The sequence below is a fragment of the Teleopsis dalmanni genome, chromosome 2, assembly GCF_002237135.1.
Source record: "Teleopsis dalmanni isolate 2A chromosome 2, ASM223713v2, whole genome shotgun sequence".
Taxonomy (NCBI): domain Eukaryota; kingdom Metazoa; phylum Arthropoda; class Insecta; order Diptera; family Diopsidae; genus Teleopsis; species Teleopsis dalmanni.
In genome coordinates, this window is record NC_051847.1 from 70,927,295 (window position 1) to 70,943,825 (window position 16,531).

Below are 16,531 nucleotides of genomic sequence, written 5' to 3' on the forward strand. Positions count from 1 at the left end.
TCATGACAGAAGTGCTACGAAAATTGGAAATTTGTGAAAAAATTAAAAATAAATAAAAAATTTGTATTTTAATTAATTAGAAATTTTTTCATATTGTTTTGTTATATAATATTTTGGTAAAAAATTTTAAATTTCAGTTTAGAAAAAATAGCTACTGAATAAATTTTGAAGTTCCATTAATTTCTGCAAATAATAGTGACTCATTTATGAATATTATGAGTGTCTTTTATAATATTTAATAAGTCTATGTGAAAAGGTTAAAGTGGTTGCTACTTGAGTGAAAGAGATAATAATACTCTGATGAAATAGATTTTTATGCTTTGGACTCCAAAAGTTTTTGATACATTTAAGGTAAAGAAGAATTTCAAGTTCTTTGCCGTATATTTATATATTGAAGTATTTAGGGTGTAAAGATAAGAAACCAATTTTATAATTTCTAACATTATTTAATTATTTAAATTTTTACTATATGTTAGTAGCAACGAGCTTGATAACCGAATAATATGGAAGTATATTTCTTGTAGAAATTGTCTTTGATAGTTAAGTTAATTGAAAAAGAAATACCTATGAATGAGCTAGGAAAGCTTACAATAAAAAAAAACTACTGACAAGCATAAAATTAGGTTAGGTAATACCGGCGATCCCTAGGGGATTCACTTAGGCCTATTGGCCCATTGTGTTACCGTATATAGAGGAAGACTCAGTGTTTAAAACAAGCTAGAACCTTTGGCGAAGCTCAAAATAGTGTTTAGTGGTAGATCTTGTAATTGATCAAGTTCCTCAAAAAAGAAGGCTCCTAAAGTGTTGAGTCGCCGTTGTGCTTGAGCTGTGCAAAAACGGAGTAGTTGAGAGCCACTTCTATCGTCTTCCCCAAAGCTGCGGAAGGTATGATTGAAAGGGAAATTAAATCTTCTAGCATAGTTCCCCAGTTTGCAGTGACCTGTAAGTAAATCTACTAGGTTAGATTCATTACTATATTTTGTAAGAGAAATTGGACTTGACGAAATTCTCTGAACCCATGACTGAGGTACAATAGATCCCTACGTCACAGTGTAAAATCTCCAAAACATAATGATAATAAAAATAATAATTGTGGACGGCCTTCTTATTGAATGGTACTTAACTTAATATAGCGCAAAGTTGAAGTCTGTATTAGTGCTACTTTGGGTACCACTCAATCCATTGCAATAGACCTAATACTTTACCCAATAAATTGTGATCAAATAAGTTAACAAACTAATATGTTCTTAGGCTTAAAACTACTTCAGTGTAGAAGGCTACTGATAACAGCCATAGCTCCTCTTTTTAATTTTTTTTGTTTCTACTCTAACATTAACTATAACTTTCCCATTTACAATCATCTAATGACGATTTATTATTTAGAGACACTTGGTTGTCTGAAGATCGGTTATTAGAAAATGGTTTAATTTTATATATTGACGGTCCTTAAACGGGCAATTGTTTGGTCAGTGGAGTTTCTTGAAGGGACTCGAAAAATCTATATACAATTTAAAATATATATACATGTTTACCTATATGTATGAAGACACCGCCATACATAATATTATATTATTGTATCGGAATGTAAGTAATATGTATACTTAACATTATTATCTATATGTGTGCTCTTCATTTATCAACTTTAACAATATAATTTAAAAGCCCCTCAGGTATCGTCACCACACAATAAAATTTACAAGAAAGATATTTTTTGTGATTTCTCAAAAAAAACCATTTAAGCGTCAGCTTTTGTTATTAACTTTTTTATAATAAATTTCACTAAACAGCAACTTTAAAATTTTGTTGGATTTATTATCTTTTGTAGACTATAAATTCAAATTTATTTATCATAAAAGTTCATTTGATGTAGCAGATTGAACTTTCTATTAAAAATAATTGATATCGTATGGGAGCAGATGCAGGATGCCAACTATCTGGCAAACTATAGCAGCAACATTAGCAGTCTGTGGTTTTTGCTGCCTAAACAATGCAGCAGGTAAAATACACAAAAAAAAAATAAAATAGTATTAATTTGAAATGGGAATTATAAATTTTTAATACTTTAAAATAATTAAATTAATTAGCAACCCAACTGAGAATGTTGCCACTGAGCGCAGCTGATGTATATCGCTGGCTGCATAGAAATGGAAAAGAAGATGCTGTACCAGAAGGACGAGTTATTACTCAAGGATTGGCTGCACTGTCAGGATTTACGCTTGGACTAACTAAAGCCATTGGCGGTGTACTGCTCTACGATATAATCACAGCCAATGTGACTGATTTAGATTTAGCAACAGGTGCTAGCAGCACAAATGCAGCCTCAAATACTGCAGCTACTACGCCCAGAGAAATATGTTTCAATAGTCGCAAGGCACGTAGCTTAGAGGAAGCTACTGCTTTTGCGGCGGCTTATCGTGACGATATTAAAGGAAACAATTTGAGTCTGAACAGTGAAATAATGAAAAGGAATAAACGTGATAGCAAGCATAAGAGAAAACATAAATACAATCGCCAAAATAAACTTAAAGAAAAGAAACCTAAGCTTAAAAGAGGTCACCGCCATAAAACAAATTCACGTATTAAAAAAGTTCGTTTATCTTCAAAATTTAGTACTAGTGATGGAATTAGTCCAACAACAACTACAACTAATTTTGGTACCGGTACAAATATTGATACTGGTACTGGAACACGTACTTCTTCAGCATCCACTACATCAACTGATGGTGATAATTCGGTAAATTGTGTTGTTGTTCAAAATCCAAGATAGTTTTTAGTAACTGAAGTTATAGAAATAAAAGTTTATTTATGATTAAGTATAGTATATGTTTTTATTATAAAATTAATGCTTAATAGTTAAAAAAGCTGAAGCTCCAAACTTACACAGCACAATTAAATGGCAATATCGATCACTTTAGGGTTACCTAAGTGTGTAACTTAGAACTAACCGTAAGGTTAGCTGACACTAACCTTAACAATATTGGTTTTAAATTTTAGCAACCGGTCTTGCACACCAGTCTTTATCAATTGTTTTCTATCTATGATTCTATGATTTGCTGTAAAAAGGAATTCCTCTTCTGATTTCGTTTTTCGTCTTATAAGTGTTTACCTCCTTAATGGCTTCATTCAAGCTAGCAACGATTATATGCCCAATAATTTTCCCAATGCCTGACACCAATGTTGCTGTTTTATGGATTTAACAGGATGGGTGTTATTTGAATCTTAATCTTGTACAGATGACAAAAGAAAGTAGTTGGCAACGCAATATTTTTGTAATTTTATTTGTTAGAAAAATACTGTTTTTATTTTTTTACTTATGATTCCTTGTGTTTTTTTGTTATTTGTTTATTAATCTTATTGAACTATATTATATAGAAAAGTCTCATTGTCAATGACATCAGAGAATCAGTTCCATTACTAGTTCAACGCATTGTTTTTGTTTCCCATATTAATTAGGCAGATCATCGTAAACTGAAACACGGACATTGAAAATAGATCTTTATTACTGAAAAGTTTTTTTTTTGTAAGAAAACAGATGGGGATATCAATAGAATATATATAAACGTTCAACCTAAATGTTAGGTTTCTTGTTTTAATATACAAATTTTTTATATATAAAAAATAAATTTATATAAATAAATTTAAATAAATTATATACATAAATTTTTCGATTTGATATTTATTATTATTATTAAAAAGAAGGGAGCGTGCATTACTATCTTAAAGATCTATTGTGCTACTTAATCGAATTAGAGTGTTTCTCCAAGTTCGATTTCTTTAATGAAAGACAGTATAGAGTCTATGTTTCCTAGTCTTGAATCCTTATGATCCATGAAATTCTATTCTAAATGTTTCTTTTGCTTGTGCATCAGTGTCGGGCAGTTCCCAAGCACATGGTATGCAATTTCTCTCTCTTCTTTACAGTATATGCAGTCTGAGTTGGATTGATGACATATATTTTTGGCAGTGTTACTTATTGACCTTCACTTATTAATATTATTTTTTACAGTAACAATATTGTTGTGTCTTTAAAAGAACAATACGGGTTCGTCATTATTTTCCCATTCATTCATAAAATTATTCTTAACAACTCTGTTATTGTATTAACTATGGAACATTCAAAATTAAAAAAAAAAAACAAAAATTAAATAGTGAGGTATAGATACTATGGGATGTGTGGTAGCGTTATGTGTACATCCAACTTGATTTAAAACATTTCCATTTTTAGTTAATTTTAAAGAAAGTTAAAAACGGTATAAATAAAAAAGAATTGTATAATTAATTATAAAAAGTACAAAAAGAATTTTGCGGCAAAGTATCTATTTCTTTCTTTCAAAACGATTTGCATAACATAAGATGTTGACTGACATATTTCAATCAGAAATTAAATCAAAATTTTCACCGAACCTAATTTGCATAAATAAAATATTTCAACTGCTGGCAGATTTTTGTTCTATTTTAGTTTGTGATTGTTTCGTAAATAAATTATAGAAATTTCTTATTCAAAAATGGTTAAAATAGCGGCAAAAAAAAATCTAGTTTATGGCTAACGCCCAAATGAACTGGAAGATAGAATCAAATTAAGACTCTAAATCATCCGACTGATCATAGTTTAGCCAATAAAAGACCTGCAACAGCTAAGGTCCGTTTAAGTCTTTAGATCGATCACCAAACATAAGGTTCGTTAGACGCGGGTGTAGAGCTTTATTCTAGAGTCAGAATGAAGTTTAATTTAATTTTGACAGTGTCATTTGTGTTGACAATATTTGCCTTTTTACCAGTAAATGGTAAGTTGAAATCTATATGAAACTGTGAAGTGGACTAAAAAAATTAAAAATCGTTAAAATATAATAAAAAATAAAATTTATGTGCAAATTTGAAAAAAATAAATTGTGAAAAAATTAAATTTAAATAAAATTTTAAATGTTCAAAACCCAAAATAATTTATTATAAATACTTGTGAATTTAAAAAATTAAAGGATATATTGGTTAGAAGGATATATAAAAAATACTAAAATTGTATTTAAAATGATCAATATTTTATTGATAATTTTTCAATTTAGTTTTGTATTTTGTTTAATATATTTTAAAAAAATATTTGCAACAATTAAAAATCAGCAAAATTGCTAACAGTTTCTTCTTAAAATATACTTAAAAAAAATCTTCTCTTATTAAAACATTTTAAAGTTTTAATATTGATTCAAGTAAAAATTACTAATTTATTAAAAATACAATTGTGATTTGTTTTTTTTTTCATTAAATTGTGTATAGGAAAACGTTATACTTTGCGTTCCTTATCGGCGAATGAAGTGTATCGTATTCTCAAAGAATCTGGACGTGAAGATGTTATACCTAAAGGACGTGTTATAACACAAGGAATTGCTGCTATTAAAACTGATGCACCAGTTTTAGCTAAAAGTTTTGGTACCTCTGGATTTTTAAATGTAACTAGTTTGCTTAATGGATTTTTAAGTCCAAAATATCAAATGCAAGAAATTTGTTTCAATACCGCATCTTCTGGCTCAACATCAGGTAATGTAAAGCGACGTAGGAAAACCAGAAGAAATAATAAACAAACCAAACAAAAGCGTGGACGACGTGGTAGACAGGATGCTACAGGTACTACGACAGTGCCTGATGATGGCACTGCTATAACAACATCAAATGGCGGTAATCCTACAGGAACTGTAACAACTACGGAGCCAACGGCTACAACGACCCCAACGACTCCAACTACTCCAACGACTCCAACTACACCAACAACACCAACTACACCAACTACACCAACTACTCCAACTACTCCAACTACATCAACTTCTCCAACTACTACAACAACAACAAATCCAACAATAACTACTACTACTACGGGTACGGGTGGTTCGACACAATGTATTCTTGTCAAAAAACCACTTATATCTTACTCAAGGACCTAAGCAGAAATTGATAGTTATTTACATAAATGAATTTATTTCTTTATACAAATTTTAAATTAAGTTTTGTTGAAATAAATATTTAAATTATAAAAATATCTTGTTTACTTGTTTTATTGAAAATTGATAACACTTGTGATAAGTTCGAGCGTATTATACTTCTTGAAGTGTGAGAGATTTCTGCAATGCTTCACTATTGTATGGTATATAGTACTCTGTACTATATTCGAAGAACTGATACTGTTATAGATCAATGAGAAATATATGTATATATCATTAAAATAAGTTTATAAAGTATTTAAATTTTTGTTTAGGAAAAGATATTGTCTAATATATTATTACATTTATCTATCAAAAATTAAACAAAAATTTTCACCAAATTTATTTACATAGATAAAATATCTTAAGTATTCAGAGATTTTAAGCAGTTTTCTTTGTGATAGTTTTATATGTTAAATATGCGAATTGTTCATTCATAAGTGGTCAAAATAGCGGCAATAAAAAGAATCAACCTAATGGCTAACCACTAAATGATCTAAAAGATAGAATAGAGAATAAAAAAAAAGTTATATGAATTTAATGAGCATAGTTTGGCTAATAAAAGACCTGCAACAAAGAAAGTATGTTTCAGTCTTAAGATCGACCATCAAAGTTAAGCTTGTTGCTTCAACAGAAGTTCAGACGTTTATTCTAGAGCAAAAATGAAGTTAAACTTGCTTTTGATAGTGTCATTGACACTGGCCATATACGCTTTTCTACCAGTGAATGGTGAGTTGAAATTATAGTGAATTGTGAAGTGGATTTAGAAGGATTTAGAATTAAATTAATTATATTGAAATAAGTGTATTATAAAAAAAAATATATGCATGAAAAATTTGATTTTTAATATAAAAATTAAAAAAAAAAATTAATATAAAATAAAAAATATATAAAAATATATTTTTTCTATTATGTACAATTTTAAAAGTGTAAAAATGAATAAATGGGTTTGAAATAATATATATATATCAAATTTATAATTTATTACACAAGTAAAAACTATTTCATATATCTCGAATTTTGCTTTTAGTGTTTAATATAAATAATTTCGTGGTGTTGTGTGTTAAATATATTTGGAAACAATTTTTACAACAACAAAAAGGCAAAGCAATTCTGACGCGTAATATATATATATAGTATTTTTAATATTTTGAAAAAACCGAATTTTATATATTAACTTTTTATAATTTTTATATATGAAAAAAAAAAACAATTAAATAATTTCTCTAAAACTCATTTGCCTTTCTTCAATAAATTGTGTTTAGGAAAACATTATACTTTGCGTTCATTGTCAGCTAATGAAGTTTACAGTATTCTCGAAAAAGCTGGACGTATGGATGTTGTGCCTAAAGGACGTGTAATAACACAAGGAATTGCTGCTATTAAAACTGATGCACCAATTAAAGCTAATAGCAATGGTGACTTCAGATTTTTAAATGTTACAAGTCTACTAAATGGAGTTGTCAATTCACAATTTCAAATGCAAGAAATTTGCTTCAACACTGCATCCACAGGAACCACGTCAGGTAATGTAAAACGCCGTACGAAAACCAGAAGGAATAAAAAACAAAAGAAACAGAAGCGTGGAAGACAAGGAAGACAAGCAACTGGAACAACAACTGTTCCAACCGGTACAAACCCCACTGGTACAACACCAACAACTCCTACTTCTCCTACGACACCTACTTCTCCCACGACTCCTACTACACCAACAACGCCAACTGCAACCACTACAACTACTGCCACTACCGGTACTAGTCCCACTACTACTGTGCCGACAACTACCACAACTACTACTACATCACCAGGTTCGACACAATGTATTCTTGTCAAGAAACCACTTTTAACATACACAAGATCTTAAACTGAATTGCGATTAATAAATAATCTAGTTAATGAAAATAAAATTAAAAATTAAACACAATTAGAATATTTATGATTTTCTTTTTAGTTAAATATAATAACATGATATGCAAAATGAGAACTGCTATAGTTCTATTAAAGTTCCAGTCTCTTATATAAAATTTAGTATTATATGTGTATATATAATTAATTGGATATAATAGTTCATCAATGCGCGCTGTGTCACGAATAGCTAATATTTGAACCTAACAAACTACAAGATCTCATCATGAACTATTTTACTATATAACATTAATTAATTTAGCAATAAACTTAAAACATGCAATATAGTAGAGCTTTTTTAAGCTTCATGAAACTACTAGTTGGACATAACTTCCTCTTCCATCTAAGCAGCGTATAGGTGTCAGCTTGCAGCGGGAAATGTGTGTAATCACAATCGGGTAAAAATATAAGTCGAGTTTGACAAAAAAAAAGTAGAAAAACTAAATAGAAAAATTTTGAAAGATCTATATTTAGTATGTTGACCAGGAATATCTCAAACTTGTCGGATCTGGAGATTTGAAATAGATGTATAGTGCAACGCACATCGACTAAAGTAGAAATCTAATATATATGTTACTTTCTATTCAAATAACAAATGAAATAAGCAAAAATAAAAGAAAATATGAATATTTAAAAAATGTGTCACCCTCTGGACATATTTAATAGTAAGATAGTTAATACTTGATAGATGAATGCAAAAGTATTGGAATCACGGCTTCAATGCCATGTGTTCTCCATAAACTGATTTGGTTATTGGATTACAAGAATAAAGTTTGCAAAATTCTCCTACATAACCTAATATTTAATAAATGGGTTATGTTTATATGTCTATTTTCGAAGAGTTATTGATATGAGTCTTCAAGCGTATAATGTGTATAAGTAATAGGTATGTCTATTAAAATTTTTATATTGCAAAAGCCTTTCTAATCGCTTATTTCAAATGAAATAAAATTGTAGATTTATTCAATATAACATTTTTTTTATAAATAAATAAATAAGGTTAAGTATACATTAAAATTAAAATAGATTTTGTACTTATTTTGTTCTATCAGTTATTATTATCCTGATAAAGGTTTATTAATAACAATGCAATTCGTTGTACTGCCCGTTGTAGACGTGGTTTGTGTGTCAGTACCAGAAGTGCCACCAGTGTCATTTGTGGTATCAGTGTAGGTGGAAGTGGCAGGCGTAGTAGGTGATGTTAACGTTTCAGTCGTTGTAGCCGCTTGTCTAGCCATTGCTTCAACATCGTCTTCGCTATCGTCAATTTCATTAAGACTTCTACTTGAAAAACATATTTCTTGAGTCGAAATTTGTACTGTTGTATTTCCAGAATTGCCAAATTTAAATAGATTTGTAAGAGCAGTGGTATTTATAGTTGGAATACCACTTAATAAAGTAGAAGTATTAAAACCTTGAAAACTGCCTAGGAGTGCAGTTGTATTTATGTTGCTAAGCAGTTGTGTGGTAGCATTTGATGTTGCCAAGTCTACAAGTAATGAACCGCCAATACCTTTCGTAAGACCAAGAACGAAACCAGTAGCAGCAGCAATTCCTTGTGTAACGACACGACCTTCAGGTACTGCATCCTCGCGACCTGCACTTTTGAGAATATCGTACACTTCAGTGGCGGAGAGAGGTCGAAGTAATAAACGTTTACCTATTAAATTAAAATATTATTGAAATTATTGCATGTAATGTATTGTATATAATATATTCATAAATTTATAAATATCGTAATATTATATATTTATATTAAATATAAATATACTAAATAAATTATTACATAAAAGATATATAATTTCGTGGAGGATATAGAAATATAATTTGTTATAACATTCGAACTTAAAAAAATAATGATATGCATTAACTTGATGTGATTAGAATGTAGTTAAGCACGATTAAGCGAAAGAATTAATTCACGTTCCTAAAAAAATTTCTTAAACCAATATGAAATTTCAACATTGGATCAATAATGTTGTCTAAAGATTAAAAGATACTACCTGAAGCGACTTATTTGCTATAAAAAATATCAGTAGAATAAAGAGCAGATTTATCAGCATATCATAGTTTACTGAATTCTTTCAAGAATTGCGTAGTTCTAACAGGAAACCCATGAACCAAACTCAGTAATAACAGTTTTCTAATATTCGCAAATTTAATCTTCTTCATCTCAGTCATATAGAAGAAAAAGCATGGTTTAGAGACTTCAGGTATCTACGCTTATTATTTGCTTTGATAGTTTACGCTGCTATTTAAATGGATTAAATGTTGTTTCTAATATTATTAGGTCTCTTAAAATTTGTTAGAAAAAATAAAGCTCTTAATTAAGGAGTGGAAACTGTTAGTGTGCTTAAGTCCATGATTAAAAACGAAGCACAATAGGTTTTTGAATATTAAACTTTCATTTTACAGGAATATAGTTTTTTATTCTACTTGATTTATTTTATTAGTTTTTCAGTAGATTATTCTAGTGTGAAAAAAAATTTTGTTTTCTCTGAAACTGATCTATATGTCCTTAATCGAATCCACAAGGAGATATAACTAATCCAACAAGTTAGGGTAGATTTTTTCGCATTGTTAAAAATAAAATATAAATCCAATTGTTTTGTTTCTTATTTAAAATTCTCTTATTACTCAATAATAAAAGATTAATAGGAGAATAAGAGATTGTTAATTTAAACTTTGCACTTTGTTTAAATATAATAAAAAAAAATTGTATCCTTTAAATGCTGTTAAGTGATGTCACTAAGTGTTATATATAAATAGTCTTCATTTTAATATCACTTAAATAATATTGGTTCACAGAAACATGGAATTTACGGTATTATATATAGCTTTCACATTTTTATTAAATTTTTTATTTTAAAGACAATTAGAATCCACAGATTATTTGGTTTAAGTTCACACTCACCGTTCACTGGTGAAGTGGTGATAATTGTCATTAACACGGCCCAAGTAATTACTCGTATCCAATTCTGTTTCATTTTAAAAACGATGTGATATTAATTTAAAAAAATTTTAATTTTAAAAAATCGATTCAAACAAAAAATCTTAAAAATATGCGCGTCGATCTTCGATAAAACTGAGCACCTTTTTGGATATTGCAGATCTTTTATTGGCGAAATCATTTTTGAAAAATCTCATCGCAAAAAAATTTTGTTGCTATTTACAAATATAAGAAAGTGATTTCTACAAAATAATTTTTCCATTTCCAATTTTTTTTTTTCGTATAAAACCACAATTTTTATTTTATATGACGAAGTCCATCTATATCTTTACATGTAAATATGTAAATTAATTTCTGTAAACGAGTTTTAGCAAAATCGTATGACTAAATAATGACGTTGTATATGATGTTGAACACAGACAATATGTTGAGCTCTAATGTGACTAATAAAAAACAAAATATAATTTACATAAATTTATCTTTTAATAACACTAACTAATTTTTGTGAATTTTAACTTAATTTAGAAATTCATTATCATTAAATCGGCTTAGATGTTCAACAACTTTACAAACTAGTTACTTAGATGTGGAACATAAAGTACACAGTCACTTGTCGGCAATAGCTGGTTTTTTTATTTAGCTAGAGAATTAGTTGAAGTGGAGAGGAGGCACAAATCAATTAGCTAAAAAAAAGCCGTTTTGATTCTACAATTCCTTGTAATAATGGGTAGAAGAACGGTCACGTTAGAACCAGTCAAAAACATTGACAAATGTAAGTTTCAGGCTAATGCTAATAGTGAAAATATTGCTGAGTGTGTTAAAGAAGGGAGTATCAACAAGCTGAAGCCTGGTTCCGGATTAATGTGGATATAGACACAATAAGTGTTTCAGTATATTTCCTTCGACCACCGGTAGAGATATGCTAAAGGAAATGGTAATGATAATGGTTTAAGGGTTACGCTTTTATGTAACGCCTCCAGCTTGATCTATTGTATACTTGTATACAGAAGGGAATACTGCAGCATATCTTTGTTTCCTTATTATTATTTAAATTCTTTAAAGCTAAATCTTCTATTGGTGCGATTACAATTTAAATTTGCCCTTAATATAGCATTAATGCATTTTTTTAAAAAAAAAAAAATTTTAAAATGTGCATCGCTCCGGCAGTCATGTCTTGCTCTACCATTATTTTTAACAATAAAAGTAGTTCAAAATTTTTATTGATTTCTAAAAATTAAAATTCGAAATAGAAAAATTTAAATCATTTTTTTTGTTGGAGTTGACAGTACATAATTAACACACAGTAAAAAACTGTTGGCCTCTTGCCACAATGACAGTAACATTTCAGTCATATACATACATATGACACAGTTAAGCTTATGAGAATTATAATTTTGTTTACACAATATTTAAATTCGATACATGTTTTTTAAAGTCTATAAAAACTGAAAGCTAATTTAATTTATATTTATTTAATTTATATCTATATATATATTTAAAATAATTTTTTTGAATTGAAACAAAAACAGAATTTATTGAAATTAATTACTTGGTGTGCGTTAACAACAATTATTATTATCTTTGAAGTGATAAATAGTTATTTTTAACAGAGGACAGATCAGTTGATTATTTTTGAATTTTTATTGTTGAAATGTTTTGTGGAGTGAAATTATAAAAAAAATATCAAGTAGCTTGGAGTAGTAGCCACGTACACAAAAGGTCAATTAAGCATAAATAATTGCAAGTCGTGAAATGGTCCGTTATACGTCAGGGTGGTTTGAATTTTAAATGTCTTATTGAGTTGTATCTTAAGTGGCAGAAAAATATTATTGGCAATACAATAATATGATCACCAAATAGATCACAATTAGTGGATCTATGAAGATATGGTATAGTGGAATGACAGTAATTTCAAGAATAAAACACATTTTGTTAAAAATTTATATAAATATTAATAAATAGAGATGTAGCACTAAATTTTAGGAAACTGATATTATGGCGAATTATTTAATCTAAAATTTTTTCTCAACTTGAGGTACAAGTCTGAAGCACAAATCGATATTTTAGGAAACTGATATTTATACCGAAATATTTAATCTAAAAGTTTTTCTTAATTTGAAGTGCAAGTCTGAAACACAAATCGATATATTTTTATAGAATTTTTCAATTTAAGTATTTAAATATTTCAAAAATATCTCATTATAATTCACCCTCCAAACACCCTCGCATTGTACATAAGACTTATTGACTGTTGTCTCCATTAATGACTTTAATGTATGTTTGTATTCCCTTTTTTGCAACCACCCTGGAAATGCCTTATCTTATGAAAATCTCATATTTCGATGAAAGCGGACAATGACAACCTTTGCAATTATTTGACTTCAAAATGTCACATCATTATTTTTTATGTGAATGCAAGGGTCGTAAAATTCGTGAGACTCACACACAATCATTTAACCTTTGTTTTCTCAAGGAATCACTTTTTGTTGTCTTCATTTATGGCTCAATTACTTTCCAGTTTTCTTGCTTTTTCCGCGTTAATGAGTGTAACATATCGTCCAATAATGTCAGACTTTAGAGTTCTGACTTCAGTATTTGAATATGCAAAACAACGCAAATTGACACGTGACCAGGAATGCCGTATATCAAATTCGTTAGGAATATTGTATTAAAGCAGTTCCTTTGAAATCTTTTTAGATACTTGTATGTTTCTAAGCGAAAATCAAATTATTTTAATATATGATTTTTTAGTATATTGTAGTATTATTAATATGTTTAATATGTTTAATTGGTTATGGTTTGAGGTAAAGTAGTTTGCTTACTTATTTAATACATATTGTAGTGACTATATATTTTTGAGGTATGCCTAGAATATCTTATTTTGCCATCAACAGTTCTTAAGGTTTAGGGAATAGGGTTATTGACCTTAGCGTCACTCGCGGGTGTTTGCCAGTTAGTAGAACTCCTAAGGTTGAACACTAATACCAGGATTTTATTGGTGTTAGCGTTGACAGGAAACAAAGCTCAGGCCAGACTATGTGCGGCTTTAGGTTTGTTTCTGAAATATGATACTTGACCATTTTGTCGTTCCGTGTGAGCGATGAAGGGGTTAATGTGCTGTATAAACATTACAATTATTTCAAGTAAATAAATAATAATATATGATCATTTACATGAATACGGGTGCACAGAACACAATAGTTTTAAACAAAATTCTGGAGAGTCGCAAAGAATTTAGATTGTATCATACATAAATAGTTACTTACAATAATAAAACATGTTAATTCAATAATAATACTAATAAAACTGAATGAATAATCTCATATCATAATTAAAAAATTTTTATTTCAGTTGTGAGTTTTTTGTTCATAAATATGTAGTATTTAAATTATGTTTTATTCTAACAAAAAATTCTTTTTATTATATTCTATATTCTCTCACATAGTAAGCAACTAAAAACCATATTTTTTGTTATATGAAAATCTGTGTACGATTTTACAGTTAAATTCAGTCGACATATATCATATATTATGACCAGGGTTCATCAAATAAATATTATTGTATTATTCGATACTAAATGAAGTATATGTTTGCTGTGAGCACAAATATACTTCGTTTGGACCGTTAATTAGGCTTAATCAATAAAACCTCCTGAACACCTTTGGTATCATTATAAACGATAACAGTGCCGTTAGTCTGAATATCCGAATCAGAATTTACATAACGTATAGCTTATACTAAGGGCTCAGTAAAAAAAATCAAGCGTTCCCTCTTGAATCATTAAACTTATACTCAGTAGGTGATTCATCCTGCTTGTGGTCGTTATAAATTTTAACAATATAATACCATTATTCAGTGACTTTATGCCATGATAATAGAAGAAGCAGCTAAAACTTTTGAAACTTATTCTCTAGTAGTAGTCATATAGTATATAAAACGGACATAGAGTACGAATTCAGCAGTTAACTTAAATCCAACCATAGTAAATAAGGAATTTCCTACAACAAATTTACATTATCGATCTAGTAATTGCTTTAAAAAATTATTATAATTGGGTATGACGTCTATTAGACATGTTTCGTTACTTCAAAATCACGTCATAGTAAGTACGAGGTTAACTTTGACTCTGAATGGGTCCGTTCTGATACTACCAGTAATTGTGACAGTTGGCATGGTGACTGTTAAAAGTAAAATTATAACAGTTTCAGATCAGGAGACTTTTTTATAGCATTATGAGCTCAATGTCCTTATTGGGCATATTAGTAAGAAAATTTTGAAAAGACATTTAGGGAACGGAGACTTCTAAAATAACACCAAGTCTCCGTTTGATATTAACGGAGACTTCTAAGAAAATATGTTAGCTATTGACAGGGTAGAAGTGTAACTTTACCTTTTTTCCTCAAAGAAGCGTCTTACCTATTTATCTATTCGATATTTTTGTTGTTTCTTAGTGGTGGCAAAGTGTCACTAAAATGAGACTTAAATATACTACTTGATATACTTGATAAACTTTAAATTTTGGGTTCTAATTTTATTAAACTGAAATAAAGTTTTAGGATATTATAGAAATGATTTTTTTTCCTGTTGGACTTATATGTAAAAAAATCCAATGCTTCTACATCCAAAACCACAAACTTCAGAGAGCATAAAAATTCTTTGCAAATATTTACAATAGAAGGAAGCTTGAATTCACAAACAAACTTTTACTTTCGTTTAATCTGAAAAAGGAATTAATGCATGTGAAAGTAAGGATGATAAATAAATACATTAAGTCCAACACACAAAAAATCACCGAAACTTTTTAAGAGTTTTACCGGACTTAGTCATACGACCACTTACAAGAGTAGAATTTATGAAGGGAAATTAGATAAAGAAACGGAAGAAAGTACAACCAAAAACTTAACAATTTGTTACTAAATTATTTTTTTGTATTGACAAATTGTTTCAATTAAAAACTTTTTCTCTTGTACAATCTCCTCAGCTGGAATGCAGTTAAATGGAAAAAAAGGGGAGAAAGTATTGGACCAAATGCTTTATTTTAAAAAAACAGTTTTATCCAAAATTTCAGCTTGTTATCAGCTCCAAAAAAAAAAAAATGCTTAAAAGTATATTTTCGGAATAAAATCCGAAACACGTGCCAAGTCTATAATTGTTAGTAATTACTTTGCGTGTCAGCGTATTAATCAAGATTGATGCATTTAGTAGACCCGAAAATAGTAACAAATTTCCAATACATTTCGTGACTTTGCATGTGCTAAAGTGGAGCAATTATTAGGTTAAAGCAATAATACTACTAAACGGAAATAAAAATTTTGATTAGATCTCACTTATACGTAATAGGTTAAGCTGATAAAGTCCAAAGCAATAAATTGATATTAAATTTTATGCTGAATAAGCTTTAATGAAATTAAATAAAAAATATAATTTTTCTATGTTAAATTTTTCTCACAGAACTCGCTTAATTGTTTATTATCTTAATTGTTTTTATATAGTACTTTATATAGTTCAGTTTGTGGTTTAAAAGGCACGCATTGCTACGAAAATCAACATTTAAACTTTTAAACCATTAAAGTTACCGAACTTTATAGAGTTTTTATTATATTCCTAATACCTTTAACTTCTTTTTTTTAAGAAGTTGATAAGGAACCCACCAACTTATATATTATCTCAAATGTTCTTTATATGACACATTGTATGATTGGGTTAAGTT

General features: G+C 28.8%; 1 protein-coding gene across 1 annotated transcript; it reads left to right on the plus strand.

The window, feature by feature from the left end:
- Positions 1-1,923: 1,923 nt before the first annotated feature.
- Positions 1,924-7,830, plus strand: LOC119674808 (mucin-5AC-like). The gene is made up of 4 exons (XM_038085963.1): positions 1,924-1,996; positions 2,085-2,723; positions 5,269-5,886; positions 7,262-7,830. Exons 1-4 carry the CDS (start codon positions 1,924-1,926, stop codon positions 7,828-7,830), a joined length of 1,899 nt encoding a protein of 632 aa, XP_037941891.1.
- The last annotated feature ends 8,701 nt before the right edge of the window (positions 7,831-16,531 follow it).

Bases quoted from the DNA above. Each gene is read 5' to 3' on its own strand.
- LOC119674808 (XM_038085963.1), top strand. From the start codon at position 1,924: ATGCCAACTATCTGGCAAACTATAGCAGCAACATTAGCAGTCTGTGGT. The intron at 1,997-2,084 runs GTAAAATACACA...TAAATTAATTAG, and splicing joins CTGCCTAAACAATGCAGCAG to CAACCCAACTGAGAATGTTG. The intron at 5,887-7,261 runs GTATTCTTGTCA...GTTCATTGTCAG, and splicing joins TACGGGTGGTTCGACACAAT to CTAATGAAGTTTACAGTATT.